Source organism: Lagenorhynchus albirostris, chromosome 1 (assembly GCF_949774975.1).
Source record: "Lagenorhynchus albirostris chromosome 1, mLagAlb1.1, whole genome shotgun sequence".
Classification (NCBI taxonomy): domain Eukaryota; kingdom Metazoa; phylum Chordata; class Mammalia; order Artiodactyla; family Delphinidae; genus Lagenorhynchus; species Lagenorhynchus albirostris.
This window is the reverse complement of record NC_083095.1, coordinates 125,759,900-125,776,487: the sequence shown is the minus strand read 5'-3', so window position 1 is coordinate 125,776,487 and position 16,588 is coordinate 125,759,900. Positions and strand designations below refer to the sequence as shown.

Here is a 16,588-nt window from a genome sequence, read left to right as displayed (position 1 = left end):
CTTACTCTTGAGGCCAGAGCATAGTACCTCCTGTAGGGCTCCTTTTATATCAACTGTCATTTGTTTATGTTTTTCTTCCCACTGCACTGGACTCTTTGACAGCAGGGACCACATCTGTTCCATTTCCGTACTCCCAGTGCTTAGCACAGTGCCAGGACAGAGTAGATGCTCAATGACAAATACATGTTCAATTAAACTGAGATGTATGTCATAAAATAGTTTAGGAGGTGCTATAAAACCAAACCAACATTGGGTTAGTGCTTTTTAAAAAAATAGAGACAATCACTAACCTAGCTAGCTAACTACATATACCTCAACTGAGGTATTAACAAGTAATTTATCTTTAATGGGAAGTTTCACATTTCTAAGCTACACACACTTGGAGGATAATTCCTCTTCCATTTCTGCTCCATTTTAAAGATATAGTGGGAACCCACCTCCTGTCTTCAGCATAGACTAAGCAAATAAAATTATGAGACCTCTTGATAAGTATGAAATAGACATTGGGAGAAAAATCTGACATAGGCAATTTAAAAATTTCTGGGAAGAAGCAAATGTGTATCAGTGAACACCTTCATATCACCTAAATTTCACTTCTGCATTTTATGGAACATAAAATCTGATTTTATGGCTTGAAATATCAGTATATTTTAACTGTCTATATCCTCAATAGTGAGGATGAAAATAAACAATGAATTAAAACATGTAGGCTAGAAATGTTTGGAAAAATAAAACTGCACACATATCACTCTTTTGGACTCTTGCCAATTAAAGGTTAGAACCTGAAGTTGGGGTAATAACCCACTGCTGTTTTTTTCTTTGACCAGAGATCTCACACAAAATCTGGATACTTACAGTTTACTAAAATCCTTGATGTTCAAATTTCAAAAAGTTCATGCAACAAAGGATAGATTCCAAACACCTCTTTTCAAAGAAGGCAAACTTTTTAGGTTTAATTTTGCAATAGTAGGTTGGTCTAGGCATAATTAGTACATTAATACATAAATAAGACAGTGATATCTATAGTGTGAATTTAACACTGAATATAAAACCATATTAAACTGTCAAAATTAGGATTAATAATAATATACTCAAAGGATTTTAAAACATGAATAAAATTAGGTGTAAAAACTCTAGTATTTTGGGGCTTCCCTGGTGGCGCAGTGGTTGAGAGTCCGCCTGCCGAGGCAGGGGACGCGGGTTCGTGCCCCAGTCTGGGAAGATCCCACATGCCGCGGAGCAGCTGGGCCCGTGAGCCATGGGGTTCGTGCCCCAGTCTGGGAAGATCCCACATGCCGCGGAGCAGCTGGGCCCGTGAGCCATGGCCGCTGAGCTTGCGCGGCCGGAGCCTGTGCTCCACAACGGGAGAGGCCACAGCAGTGAGAGGCCCGCGTACCGCAAAAAACCACCACCACCACCAACAAAAAAACTCTAGTATTTTGACATTAACTTTTGAAAAATGTTTAATATTTTAAAATAAGTTTTAAGAACATATGCTTTCTACTTTATTACAAGACAAATACTCTATCCAGAGCACAATTTATTACTACAAAATAAACGTATGTTTAAAAGACAGTCTGTCAATTGAAAAAAAAAAAAACCTCACACACATTAAAATAGCGGGTTTCCAGGCCAAGTTAAACAAAATATTTTCTACTTGACAAGCTGCTTACATTTAAATGAAAACAGGGCAATTGTGGTCAATAATATGGATTGCATATAATAAAAAGGACCTTAGATCATGTTAATACAAGGATCAGAAAGCAGTAACTTAAATTAAAACCACCCAATTATTTAGCAAACTTTCAGATACAGCAAATAAATTAATCTGTTTTAAATGAAAGTGCTCAGATAAGTAGCTTTTTGACCTATGAGTAAGTCTCACTAGCAGCAATCACAGCAAAGCAAGTATCTGCTGAAGCAAGGCAAAGCCCCCAAATCAAACAAATGGTATCAGTAATCAAAAAGCATTTGCAAAACATATTTCCTTGGTTAGTAGCAGGGGGTTCTGAGCAAATGCCGCCTACAGCTTCCTTCATACTTTGATATACAGTGTACGGGGGGGTGAACACATGTTTCTCTTACCCATGAACAAATGGGGTATTTTGCTTTTTAACCACAGGATATTTTCATTTCTGTACTGTCTTGTGAAAAAGGCCAGTCATTATACTATTAAGAATACATGTCTTTCACTTAAAATCCTCTATTATCCACTTATGTTTAACTTGTATTGGGATTTAAGAATGCGTCTTTATTGAGACAAGTAATATGTCATCATTTTGTTCAGCTAACAGGCCTGACAGACCCTGTCTCCTTGAGTTAAGCACAGCAGAGCTCTATTTCGTACATTGGTGGCAAAAGGTGGCAGAATAGATGAGAAATGCCAATTGGTAGTAAAGATTTTTAATCCCAAAGATGCAGACTTTCCTTTTGCCTTGGCCTTAATTATTCTATTTGGCCAGATGATGGTATGCTTTTTCAATAAAAGTGATCTCTATATATTGCAATAATTTATTTGGATGCCATTGTTATGTATTTTAACAAATAACATCACTATTCACTATATCTCATATTTTTGATCCTTTTTTACTACTTATCACCTTCTTTATTTGAAACAGATTTTTAACAGATAATCTTGATCATTACAACAATATCTTGCTTGCATTTTATTCAAATAATTCTTAAAAACAGCTTAAAAAGCCGTTTGGAATAACATCAAGCTTGCCATCAATCAAACGAAAAAATTCCGCTGGCGGTTGTATAAACATCAGATCAAGTCTGATGTCTTCAAGGATTTCAGAGTGAACCATAAAAAACTCCATTAACTTCTGACAAAGAATGCAAATTAATCACAACATGGGGTGAAATGAAATTAAAGGCTCTTTTCTAATCAATGACAAGGCAGGATGAAATATTTGTTACTCTCTCTGCACTCAGACTGCCTAGGATGTTTGCACTTCCCTCGCAAAGCCCCAAATGTAAGGTGTGAGTACAGATTCACCCAGTTGCTGTTTAGCCCTCCCCGTCTCCCCCCACCCCCGCCCCCCAGAGCTATCTGCTTACAAGTCGTGGAGATTCACAGAACACACTAATCATCTGAATCTCAGGTGCATCCAATTTGTTATTCACACTCTCCCATGCCAGTGAAAAGCCTGGCGCAGACAGATGCACCAGGAACCCTAAATGACAGTTTTGGCCTCCGGAAGTACAATCACTACAGCAAAATCTAGTACAGCCTCCAGGTGAAATGTCTGGAGCTCCATATGGAGCAGGGAAAATTAACAACAAGATGAAAATCACTGCAGCAGCAGGGAGTCGGAATTTTTGAAAAAAAAAAAAATGAAATTTAAAGATGAAGAAAGAGAAGTAATAAATTAATGGGGTGTGAAAACATTCAAAGCTTTACAATACCAGGGGCACTATTTGCTCAGATTTTTTTCCTTTTTTTAACTTCAGGTCATTTTGATGTAACTTATTAACCAAGATCGGGAAATGCAGCCAAAAGAAGAGCATTTTTACACATGCAAAAGTACCTTGAATACATCTGTATCTATACTATCTTCACTTCCCTGTGGCATCTTGCTTACCAATTTCCAAACGCCAGAGCTGGCACATCCCCTGAGAAGTCTCCGTAATGGATTTACTATCATCCTAATGCAGGGTACTGTTGTAAAGTTTGAATGAAGGATGACAGTCTTTAGCAGGCAATCTTTTTCATTTCTCCTAAATTATGGTGTCGTTAAACAAACCGTTGCCCACCATCACGTTTTTTAAGTCAACTGGATTTGGATCTACATGATTAACTATACACAGCTCTAGTCCTTGTCCGGACTTGCACATTTTTCCCGATGACTATTAAAGCTAAATTGTTCAAGAAATTGAGATACTATCTGTTTACCAGATGTTTAAAAACACAAGTTTTCATTATGCTATTGTGGAATATCCTTCACAGGCACGCAGAGTTTAATGGCACTGGGGTCAGTGAGAGCTCTTGGGTCCCTCCAGATCCATCACTCTGCTAAACACATGGTAAGAAAAGCAAAAGGGCTCTAGGGAATGGTCTTGTCATCATCTTCCATGGCACAACCCTTCTCATCTACACAGGAGGCCTCCTGAGGGCAGAGAAGGAGAGCCAGGAGAAGGGCTTGGTGGGGCTGAGCGGGAAGGAGGGCAGTGGTTTGAACAGCAAACCAAAATCAGAGTTCACGGAGCCAGTCATTTGGTTTAGTCGCCTGCAAGCCCTAGATCTAACTGTACCCATTCATCCCCAAGGCAAGGCGCCTCATCTCTCTGAGACTCAGTCTGCTCACCTGGAGGCTGGAAATAACAGTCCCGAGTCAGATAACAGCAAGTGCTTTGGAGCTGGATGTCGGAAAGGTGCTAGGTGAATCTGACATCGTTGTTCCTCCTATTATAAGCTGTAGTAATAAGACTGTGTATCTATAATGGCTCCTAACCTTTCTTTCCATAGAGCCCTAAACTGCATGCCAGTGAGGCTACGCAACTTTAAGGCCTAAAGGAAACTAAAATAGACAGTGTTTTCAAATAACAGATAAAAACCCAACCCCCCAAACAATGAAGTTCATGGAGAATGATTATCTCAACAAAAATCCAGTCCTTTAACCTTTATGTTGGTCCCCGGCTACTGACTCTCCCTGCTATCTTCCCAACACCCCTCCCTCATCTGCATCCCCACCAGATACACACTGTGTCACCGGCAGGAAGAGACGCTGCTAACAACGCTGTCAGCAGCACTGACGCTGGGCTGGGGGAAGGACGGGTCTGTATGCTGGCCTTGCCTCCCCTCTTTCCCTTCTGCTCATTTTACACTCTGCTCCAGCTGCAGCTGGCAGGTTGCAAGCACAGCCTCTTGCAACCTTTGGTTGAGGATTAGAAATTCATATCCATAATCTTATTTGATCTGCATACTTCTAATCAGATAGGGAAGGCAGGTATCAGGATGCTCATTTTAGAGATGAGGAAACAGGCCAAAGCAAGAATTAAGGCCTGCAGTGACCCGAGCTTGTTAGAGCTGGGTTCTAATCCTAATCTTCTAGCTCCTGGTCTAGAGTTCTTTCAAACAGGCCAGTCTCCTCAGCTTGCCATTAGTGAAGGCAGCTGAGATCTGGTTCCCTGATTTGACTTTGAGTACCCAGCCCTGGGTACATAAGGGATGCAAACCTGTGAGATCTTAAGGATATATGAAAATCTTTCATGTGTTCAAGGGCCAGACCAGTGGGTAATAATTAAGATGAGGCAGTCCTCAGCCCGGTAAATAAAGCTTTGACTCTATGGTTGCTTTGTAAACCAGTGAGTTACCTATCACTGGAGGTGTTCAACTTTGCTTTTCAGAGATATTGTAGAGAGGTTTGATTCGATGTTGTCTGAGATCACTTTCCACTCCTGAGAGTGTGTGATTCACTCCTGCCTATTCCACTTGGGATTCAATGGCCCCAAACCACCTACAGTACAACAATGAGCAAATCAACCATCCTGTTTGTCCAATTTATGAGGGGAGGCTATCACACAGAGTGGTTAGGGGTTCAAATGAGATAATACGGGCCAAAGAGAAGGTATTATTTCATAATCCAGTCCCTGCGATACTATAAAAATAAACATTTTCCTTCATGTGCTTCATTTGAAGGCAAAAGGGTAGAAAAGGAATCTATAAAGTAACCTTTCCCAATCTTCAGTCTATAGTACAAACCCTGTAAAATAAATGCCAACTCCATCAAAAGTCATTAATGATTCCAGCAATGAAGTGCACAAACTTCTGTTGAAAGACCTGGGAAATAGGCCTGATGGCATCAAAGCTGCTTCTATTATTTGAAATGAAAGTTCCAATTTGGTGACAATATTCTATCACGATTCAAGGAATACAGTTTTCCCCTCACTCTGGCATAACAGTGATGGCTACCTAGGGAGTTCAACACATTAGAATTTTCCAACTTCCACTCGACTGATGAAGTAAACATATACTTAAACATTCCAGAAAACAATACTGCAAAGGTAGACAGCCTCTTTCTAAATTCGACCAGAGCCTTCAAAAGCTTCATTTGTCAAATGCAATCGTTTCTTAGACTTATCACTTATCAAATCTCACTGATTAAATACTCTAGGCATTAGGAATCTCAAGAATACAGCTACACTCCCAATCTTTGGTATTTTTTTTCTTAGATGGCTTATACAAGTTTTCTATTAAGACTTGTTTGAGAGAGAAGTTATATAGTACCTCTTCTCTTCATTTACAAAATTTGAGGGGATTGCGTACACTGGCCAAACAGTGAATTGTTTAAAAATTACTGACAGAATAAGAGGCTTACCAAGATAAATATTCTAATGAGCTATAAATCCTGAAAATGTGATTTTAATTTGATGGGCTACCTAGAGCTAAGCAGCAAGGCTGTACACAGTAAAATCTCACTAAATGCGAGCATGCGTGCCAAGTGATTACACTTAGGATCTTCTCTTTAAGGAAAAGATTATGTTTAAACAAAGAATCCTACAAATTTGAAAAGTGAGATTGACACTCTTGAACCTAACAACTTGGATGGTTTCTCCTCCACTTATCTGATGGCTTTAACTGTAAAAGAAAAAGGATACAAAAGAGACATTTCAGCGTGTGAAGGGGCTTTAAATGTCCACATGGGTACCAGGACAATTTGCTTAAAACTGCTTATAAAGATGGTAGAGAGAATGAGCTCCATCCTATTATTCAATAACCATGTTTGTGATGCATCTGCATAATCTAACCATGCATAAATTAGTATGTGTAATACAACACTTATTTGCATAATAATAGCAAGTTAATAGATGCTTAAAGAGCAGAGACCAACACCACCTTTAAATCAGACATGCCTCCGGGCACTTTGGCCTGTACAGACCAAGATGCCAGAAAAACAGGGAGCATCAACCAACAGTCAAACCATTCATTTTTCATCCCTCTAGACATTTCACTTATTTCCCCACACACACTGGGGAATCATTTTCAAACCACAAAATAGCTTTATATTTTAAGTGCTAGCACCCTTCTATAATAAAAATCTTAAAGAAATTACTATAGAGATTATTATCAGCAATGGTAACACAATGGACATTTTATTTTCCTAGAAATGTAAATAGGAAGGGCAAATTTTTTAAAAAGAAAATGTTCGAAATCACAGCCACATAAAATTGGAGGCCCATCTATTTGCTTAGCAAAAATAATGACTTAGATTAGATATTTTCACCCTTCACCTCAATCCTTTAATTCAAATACCTAATTGAATCCAAAAACACAAATAGTGTATCAAGAAAAGGCTGTGCCCCTTTTCCAACCTCAGTAAGAGCACATGCTACTGGGTTGGGATGAGGAAAAACGTTACCAGTGCCACACAAAGGAAGAGCACAATGATGGCTTTCAACCTTTAACAAAGAGGAAAAAAATCTGGAGTATAAAAAAATCAAAAATCAATAGAGACTCCTAAATGACTCCTTTAAGATATCACTTTTCAATTTAACAGGACAGATTTATTTGTATGTGGCTCAAATGTTCACAATTGCTCCCTGCACTTCATACATAGGAATGAATGTCACAGTGGAAAACGGCAGTAATGAACAATCTTACCTGAGGATATGGAAACCTCCCAAGAGCAAGCTGAGAAAGGAAATAATATTTGTCTAGTTATAGATTTGCATGCAGGGCAGATCTTAAGACAGACAAGTACTAAATTTCAGAATTACATCCAGCAAATATAAAAAGCTCACAACCTTAAATGCACAAACTAAATTATTGCTGTAATCACATTGAAAGCTATATATAGAATGAACATTTACATTGGACAATGTTGTATCCCTGATAAAATATTCTATTTTTAACAACTAAACACTACCCTTACATAGTTTCTCTTAGGAATATTGTCAGCTGTACGGGCATTATTCACATTTACAAGTGTACGACAGTTTCTTCTAAACAGAGACGTAAAACCATAGGATACCGTTGGCTTTTCCTCCTGTAAAAATGGAAACACTTAATTGCTCCTAGTCCACAGCTCTGTAGAATTTTCAGTTATAAGTATTATAGGAAGAGCTGTAGGAAATGGGGAGTGGGCCATGTGAAATAGAACATTGTGCCATTATTTTCATTTATTTGTTAGTTTTTTTCATCCATTCATATTTAGAAGAAAAGAGCTACTACTAGTGGGAAAGTGGCAGTTCAAGACTATGAAGTCGGAACTATAGGTCTGAAATTGGGTAACTGAATCCTTACAGCTTCCAATTTTATTTAATTAGTAAACTGCTATGTGTTTCTAGGCCACTCACTTAATTTTGGTCTTTGAATTCTCACCTGTGAAAACAAAATGATTCAACCAGGAATAGGATTGATATGAAGCGATAAGATCAAATTTACCAAACATACCATAATTTATTTAAAGAGAACTGTGGCTAAATTTTGCAACTTCATAATGTGGCCCATCGTCAGGTCTGAAATCCTTTATAGGTATTTGTAAATACTTTCAAAGTAGAATCACTACATCAGGGAACTTTGAAGCTAGAATGGATCCAAGGAAACATCAATCTGTTTTACAGATTAGAACCCCAGAGTCCCATTGAAGGTGTTTCCACACAGTTAATCATTAGAAGCCTGGGGACTGACCCCAAGACTTGCAACGTAATCCAGCGTTCTTTCCAGCATATTACATTGCTTTTCTAGATCTTGAGAAGTTGTGCACTTATCTCAAAGACACTGACACTGCTCAAACATTTCTGAACTCCTCTTTTGGAACTGTGTTTAGAATCATTTCAAGTCACAGAAGAACAACTACTTCATTTTATTAGAACTGCATTTTATCTTGAGCTTAAAATCATACCCCTCTGGTTTTCTGATCATGTAAATTATTTGTTGACTAAGGTCTGAACGGCCTATGGGTATTACCAAAACCCAAATTCAAAGAAAAAATGTTTTGTTCCTTAATAAGGATAGACATGAAGATGCTGAGGTTAATTTTTAAAGTTCTAAAACCAGTTTGAGCAACAGCAATGTAATAGGAATAAACCATATGACCATGCAAGGTGACTACTTGGAAAGGGCCAACACTCATTTGGATGTGTGTGTGTGTGTGTGTGTATATGTGTGCGTGTACATATATATATATATATCTATATATGAATACGTGGTAAGATTTGTTACCTTGTACTCATTTCTTGTATACTCAGAATTCTCAGATTTTCAAGACATAAAGTTATACTATCATTGTTTCATTTGGTGGATGCCATTAATCTGTTCAACTATAGAGTGAAGGAAAGAGAGTATGGATGTTAATCAAACTCCCTTTCACAGTTTTGTGTGATTATGTCTGTTGTCTATATGCTGCTATTAGTTAGGAAGGGGAGGGACTCAGCTCTCCACTGCCTCCACTCCACCCTCACCCAAAACAGGCTATTGATTTGACTTACATTCTGTAAACACAGTGTGTTTCTGGCCAATGAGAATGTGCACATTGATTCAGAAAGAGCCACTATGGTCTTTTGTGGCAGTAATGGGTGGGCTAGGCATTTGCACCATTCTGTACTGAACTGACAGGCAGTGACAGCTCACCAAAAGCTGTCACCTATCATCACACCCATCCGCAGATTATGAGTTTTACACATTCTTTCATTTGGAAAAAGTAGCAAGAGGAGGGTCTCTCGTCTGAAAAAGCTGACAGCTTAATAACTACTAGAAAACGTTTAGAACATCCTATCTGAAGTCCTTCTACAGGTGCTGCACCATTCACTCTGGTATATGTTGAACATGTCATTAGGGCCTATGGAAGAATTCTGTCCACGTAGCTTACCAGCAGAAGAAACTTGCCCACCATATATGCAGTTAAGGTCTAAACTAGCTGGCCAGTGCCAACACTGGCCATTGGTTCTTGTAGATTAAAGAACTAAGCAATGATAAAAGGAAGACTTTAAAAAAAAAAAGAGTAGGATGAGGTGAAAAATGTGAACTTTTTCCACTTCAACACAAAGCCTCAAATTCCCAAGTCATCACTATTCTATGGAGAGCAAGGCTACAGCAGACTTGGGAATGTGCACTCATCTACTTGGCCCCCTCTCACAACTGGTAAAAGGTAATTAGGCTGGCTGATGATATTCATTTACTCTGTAAGAGACCTCCATCAAGAGAACAGAGAGGAAATTCAGCAGGGAGCATCTCTGTACCAGCCTGCTTGGGAACAGGTGGCAATGCTTGAACTAGTGACCTCAACATTCTTGGAACTGGCTTTACTCATGTGCACTTTCCTGATATCCTGTGGAAGCTCAGTCTTACTTGTCAACTACATTCCTGCGAGGACTGTTTCTAAGGCATCTTGCAGGTCTGACCTCTTTTCAATCTGAGGGCAGAGAATGGTCCCCTGTTCTTGACCAGAGACGCGCAACATCATTTCCTCTCCCACAGTGTCACCACTGGGCTGCTCCAGTGGCAAGGCAAGGATTCCAATCCGCACTAGTGAAAACTGGCAGCGGTACTATAAGGCTGGCACCACAAGCAGTCATTTTAAGGCCCTGGGAGAGGGAGCTGCCTTCCATGTATGTCTCTGCCCTTTCAGGCTTAATGCAGCTGCAATGTTTATATTCTACACTATTTGTCTGGTGGCCAAATAGAAGGAAATATATAGCTAAGCCCTAGAACCTTTTTATCAAGTTCAATTAGGAGAAGGTAAAAAAGGAAAAGGGCTCTTAGCAGATATGGCTGAGGCTGCCAAAAGTCAAAATAAACACTGAACCCTTATGGGGAAGAGGGAGTACATATGCTATGAGTGAATATTTCAGAGACAGATGGACCTGGGGCCATTCTGTATCTTTTACCCTTACTGGTCTATTAATCTACTTGCATTTCCCTAGTTTTTATTGTCAAGGTATTATAAATTAGGAAACTTACAAAAGAGAGTATGTAATCTTCTCTGAAATGGCCTGCAGATATGTCACTGTACTAAATGTGTTTCAGATTTAATGAAGCTTTAATGTCCTTTTTAATTTTGCCTGTTTCTGTATCACCAGGGGTCGGGCAAGGCAATCAGCACTCAAGAGGGTGGTTTGGTTTAAAACTAGGAAAAAACTCATTTGCTTATGAGTTGCACTGTATTTTCTTAATTAAATTTACTGAGTAAAATGGTTTAAGTTCAGCCAACCAATGACCTTTGTATGTAGATGTAGATTTATAAATAGGTTAAAGAAGAAAAAAAAAAGAATCACAACAAAGCAAACAGATTAGGGTTTAGCCAATGGAAGTCTTTGCCCTCTTTATCATCTTTACAAAAGAAGCATTTAAATTTAGGCAGCTTAAGTCCAGTTTAAAAAAATGTATATTGAAAAATGTGGGCGCACAGAAGCGCCAGCAATTCATCAAATGACTCTAACATCCTTTTCATTCCCAGCAGGGGAGCGGCTCACATTGTAAAAGATTTGGAAAAGCTTTATTTATTTTGGGGAAGTGGAGGTAGAGATGAGGGAGGGAGAGGATTCTATTTAACGTTAAATAAAAAAGTGCATTTTAATTCTAAATACATAAGATTCAGCAAAGTGCTAAATACTCTGTTCGTGGTGGGAGATTTACTATGCAAAAGGCAGAAAAAGAATGCTCCAAAAACACTTACCAGTTGGGACTACACTTAAATAACAGTAAACCACTAACCTTTCACTGTAAAACTAGGACTGCTCCTCAGTGTTATCTTATTGATCTTTGATTTGTCCAACCATAATCTATGAAATACTCTTGAGTTAGCAGTATCTGAATAGGTTGGACTTTATCATTTAAATAACCAATATATGTGTGAGTGTGATTATAACAATTGCCAAATACATAACAAATGCGTGATAGAAACCTTTGTATTTTAACAAAAAGGGTAGAAGATGTTTATTTACAAAGCAACAAAAATGGCTTCTGTTGATAATAAGAATAATTATTGTCATGAAGTCATAAATGATAAAGAGAAAACATACATTGTAACCAGAAAGCAAGTGCAGGACACAAACTCAGGATATGTTTTTGGTGATCAACTGACCAACTTAGAATATCAACAATGTGGGAGTAGCTTTAAATTTACAGTTATACTGAAGAGCACTGGATTTTATAAATTCTTAATTTAGACATATTCTATGTTTCTCAGCAAAACTGCAAATTGAAAATAAGCATTTTCAATATAGCCAGTGATCTAGTTGAAGGAGGACTTTATAGTCTGAAATGTTCTAAAATTTGTTCTTAATTACCCTTGTGCACATTTTACACAATTAAATTTCCATCGAAGGATTTTGCATTTAGATTGTGCACTGCAGTTAAACCTTTATTTTACAGAAATGCAGCAGCCACTTTGGGACATTCAGACACAGGGAAACTTTAAAAAATCAGACTTAACTACTGGATTACATAAAATTCCCTAGGTGAGATTTCATCCCAAGACCAATTTACACAGTCCTAGAGAGAGAGTTTAAATCATCTGAAACTATGCTAGCGAAGGACCATAATAAATACTAAATACCTCAAAATCTACCCTAAGATTTTTCTTTTCTTCCCGTGTATCAATTTCACTGTCCTCTTACTGTATGGTTTAAAAACAATCCAAAGGATATAACAGCAATTTACCAGTGTTAAAGTGCTTTGGAGGTTAAATTGACAACAAAGAACACAGAAACACAAAGCATCTTGAAGTAGGGTTTCAATTAAATGTGGAGGATTTAGTAATGCAGTACCAAAAAAAAAAGAGTTACAAATTAATTTAATCTTCTGCCTATAGTTTGCAGCTGCACTCTGAAGTGTCTTGGGCTTAAGAACAAAGACTTGAAAGGCCTCGGAGTGAGGAAAGCTTCAATTTTTAATGTATAACGCCATTAGCTGATAACTTGTGGAATGTGCAACCCCTGCAGAGGGGCATAAGTGCGAGTAACAGAGACGGATGAAGTGGCATATTTGTTCATGTCTAGAACTATGAGGAAGAGGGTTATTACTAACACCATCAGGCCCAACAGAAATATGCCCTAATAACCTTTGGGACCCTCCACATTATCAGTTTTCACTACATCAAATATATTAAAATCAAAACCTAATTCACTTTAATTAAAGACAATTAGTTTGTTTTACTATTATTGTTTTAACTTGTGTGACATTATAATACATTGCAAATTAAAGACGGAATATTAAATATAACAAAAGCATCAAACTGTGTACACCTTCCCACCCATGCTTGGTGAAATCAGCTTATCACCAGTGTCTATTTAAGGAAATTCAAGAACAACCATCATTAAAAGTAGTGTAGAAACATTTCACCCTAAAAAGAATTCAGTGGAACCATGCATATGCTTTCCCTATTCAATTTATACTTCTTTTCACATAATGCTTTCCTATAACTCCAAGGATTTCTTTAACACAAACAGAATTATGGCCCAATGGAGGCACAAGAAGCTTAATTAATTTGCCCAAGGTCATACTGTAGGTTGGTGGCAAAGCTTGTGAAATTACTGGTAACTCTGGGCTCTACAGATGTTTTGGCAATGGCAAAGGCCCCTGTCTGCAAAGGCCCCGGAGACTTCTAGTGCAGAGGGTGAATGAACCACGGCAAATAACTCACGACGCCTGTTCAAAAGGTGCCAAGTGCTCTGGAGAGCTCACAACATTTTCTTTGTGTAGAAAGAGCCTAAATGTGAGTTTCCCACCAGGAGTGCTTCTTAACAGGTCCCAATATTTTAAAAAGAACTATTCATCCTCACTAGAGTCCATTAATAAAAAGTAAATTTATTTTAACTTAAAGATCCCAAGCACAGTAGCGCAAAGAAATAAATCAAACATTTATCCATCATTCAGAAGGTCCTGCATTCTATCCCACAGATTACTAATAATAATGGAGAAAAGATAGCATCACAAATAAATGTTTCTAATACAGTGGGTTTTTTTTTTCTCTTTTTAAATTAGAAATGGGTTTATTACAGTGGACACTTAAATGGGGCCAGGGCAACAGTAATTCACAAGTACAATATCCTAATGCTGTTCCTTTAATTGCTTTATTTGTTTTACTGTTAAGAATGATTGCTTGCTGTAGTCTAACCATGCATGCTGAAAAGCATGATACATTGAGGTCTCAACCTGGGCAAACTGTACCTAAACTTACACTTTATTGCAGCTTAGTTCACAATCTTCACCTAATATAGGGTTATATCCCAGTGCAGCAAGAGGATAAATCATCCTGGAATATTACTCTGGTAAAGTTTAGCTGTGACTGGAGCATATGTGCTTTCGAGCCACTGAAGCAAAGGCCCATAAAATACACTAATTACTGGAAGTTATGGTCACTGAGTGATTGATAGCGCTCTGCAAGGCAACTTCCTCATTTTCAGCTCTTCTGACGGGGCTCATCCGCCACATAGCAATTATTAATTCATGACCCACCCCTCAGGCGTTAGTACCTTTACTTCTAATTCTCCTGCTACCAAACTACTGCTACAGCTGGACACTGTCTTTCTTCATTCTGATGGCTGGGTAAGGATGATAAAAAGTAGATTTCACGCTAAATGCTATTGTTTTGAATCTTTAAATGTTGCTTGGTGTTTCTAACCCTGCTGTCCTAAAAAACATAATTCTCCTTCCTCTCCCATAATGCTATTTCACTTGCATCATTTTCTTTTTTCTTTTTAAAAAAGAATTTGTGTGTGTTTATGCATATATATGTATATGTATGCATATATGTGTGTGTATGTGTGTGCGTGTGTTTGTATGTGTGTGTGTATATATCAATCTGTGTGTCTATACTGTATTAGATCAAAAACTCTGAATAATTTTTTAGTGGAACACTGTGGTTTAAATGCAATATATAACTTCAACTAGGCCATAGTAAATATGAGGCAGTTAATTGATAAAAAAAAAAACGGAACCCCCCCAACCCTCCATTTAAATAGACCCACTTTTGTAGCTTTGAAGACATTCTAAGTGTTTCAAGTTGATTTCCATCAGTAGCTTCACTCAGAGCAATGCTAATTAAATAATATCTGGGTATATAACTGAATTTCTAAAAGTCACTTAGAAACAACTGCAAAGGTCTCTTTTGATGGTGTTCTGTGCCTTGAGAGGAAATTCAGTGAGAGACTCTGAATTAAAGAGAGATAAAGTTCAGTCATGATGGATGAAAGCAGACATTTTACTTTTCTAATAGAAAAATAAATGTTCTTCAAATTTTGAACAACTCAAAATGCAATACTAAGGGTGGTTTTCCTAGGTGGAATCTGAGATAGTGTAATGGATGAATAGATGACTCCAAGCTACCTATCCTTTCAGAGTTTGTTTCAAATTATTCCTCCTCTTCTGTTGGGAGTTAGTCCCAGAAAACAATTGTGAGGACAAATTCCATACCCTCCCTGTTCATACCATTCACTGGGCAGTGTATCACATCCCACCTGGTAACTATCTTCTCGTACCTCTAATGCCGGTAAATTTCACTTGTTTAAGGGCAAACTCTAAGTCATAAACTTTCATATGCTCTCCACGACACCAGAAATAGTATTTTGCAGTAGGCTAATGTTGAGCATTTGTTGATTATGATGTATGCCCTGATGGTGATGTCTCCTAGAGCCTGGTCAACTTGGTGCTGCATGGCTTGGTTACTTCTACTATTAAAGCTACAATACTTTAATAAACATAGTACACAAACTTTTCAGTATTAGGGGCTGACTGTTTTAACTGGTAAGGCCCTCTTACATATACTTCACTGCTTAGAATAATCACTTTCACATACTTCAGCATTATGATTAATTTAGATGGCTTATTTCTTGTTAAAGACTGAAGGGGTACAAAAAGGGAAAAGATTAGAGTTAACTGCCCCCAAATCCATCTCATGTGCTTAATTCAATAACCATTTTAATCTTTACAGTAAGAATTAAGAAATGACACTCTTTCAATATGTTTGTATAATGCTGACCTGTGTGCTCTAACAGTGGGTGGCTTTAATCCTGATAACAGCCCCTAGAGACCTAGCTTGGTGGGGTGTCCTCCATTTCTAAACTGCTCACTGGCGTCATGTAGCTACAGGTACCTGAGAAAACATCAGAGCTGGGGTACAGTCTATCAAGCGCAGTCTAAGCCACACTTGTATTTCCAGACATTTCAAAGTCAAGAGAGTCATAATCAGGTAATATGCTCACACTTCTGGCCTCTCTGTGTGTTGCTGCTCCTGAGAGAGGGGGGAGGGAAGAAAGGAAGGGAGAGGTATGGAGTGGCCATTCCCACACCAAGACTCCATGCATGCAGGTGAGGTCATCTTGGATTTCCCTTCTTAACCACCATCTGACTACACCCTCACCACCCACAGAATCCTGAGAAAAAAATAAATGGTTATTTTAAGCTATTAATGTTGGATAATTTATTAAGAGTAATAGATAAATGAAATGCTATCCTTGACATTGATGTCAGCCCTCCCACTCATCTGCCCAGTCCTATGCGCTTTTCCACTGCACTTTTACTTATCTTTCTCCCTTCTAGTCAAGGAGCTCCTGAGGGCAAAGTTTGTATCCCTACTGCCAACACAAGGCAGCACTACATAAATGTTTACTGATTAGATGGAACTCTCATCTACCTGCTTCC

At 38.2% G+C, this 16,588-nt stretch overlaps 1 protein-coding gene across 9 annotated transcripts in view; it reads right to left on the bottom strand.

Moving 5' to 3' along the window:
* MAP2K5 (mitogen-activated protein kinase kinase 5) overlaps nt 1-16,588 on the bottom strand; it is a 262,889-nt gene that overhangs the window by 72,349 nt on the left and 173,952 nt on the right. For 7 of the 9 annotated variants that reach the window (XM_060152940.1, XM_060152910.1, XM_060152922.1 and 4 more), the window contains one exon: nt 7,607-7,636. The exons of the other annotated variants lie outside the window; for them this stretch is intronic. In XM_060152940.1, the coding sequence (XP_060008923.1) occupies nt 7,607-7,636 (30 nt within the window). The remainder of the gene's footprint in view (nt 1-7,606; nt 7,637-16,588) is intronic. 9 annotated transcript variants of the gene reach the window in all.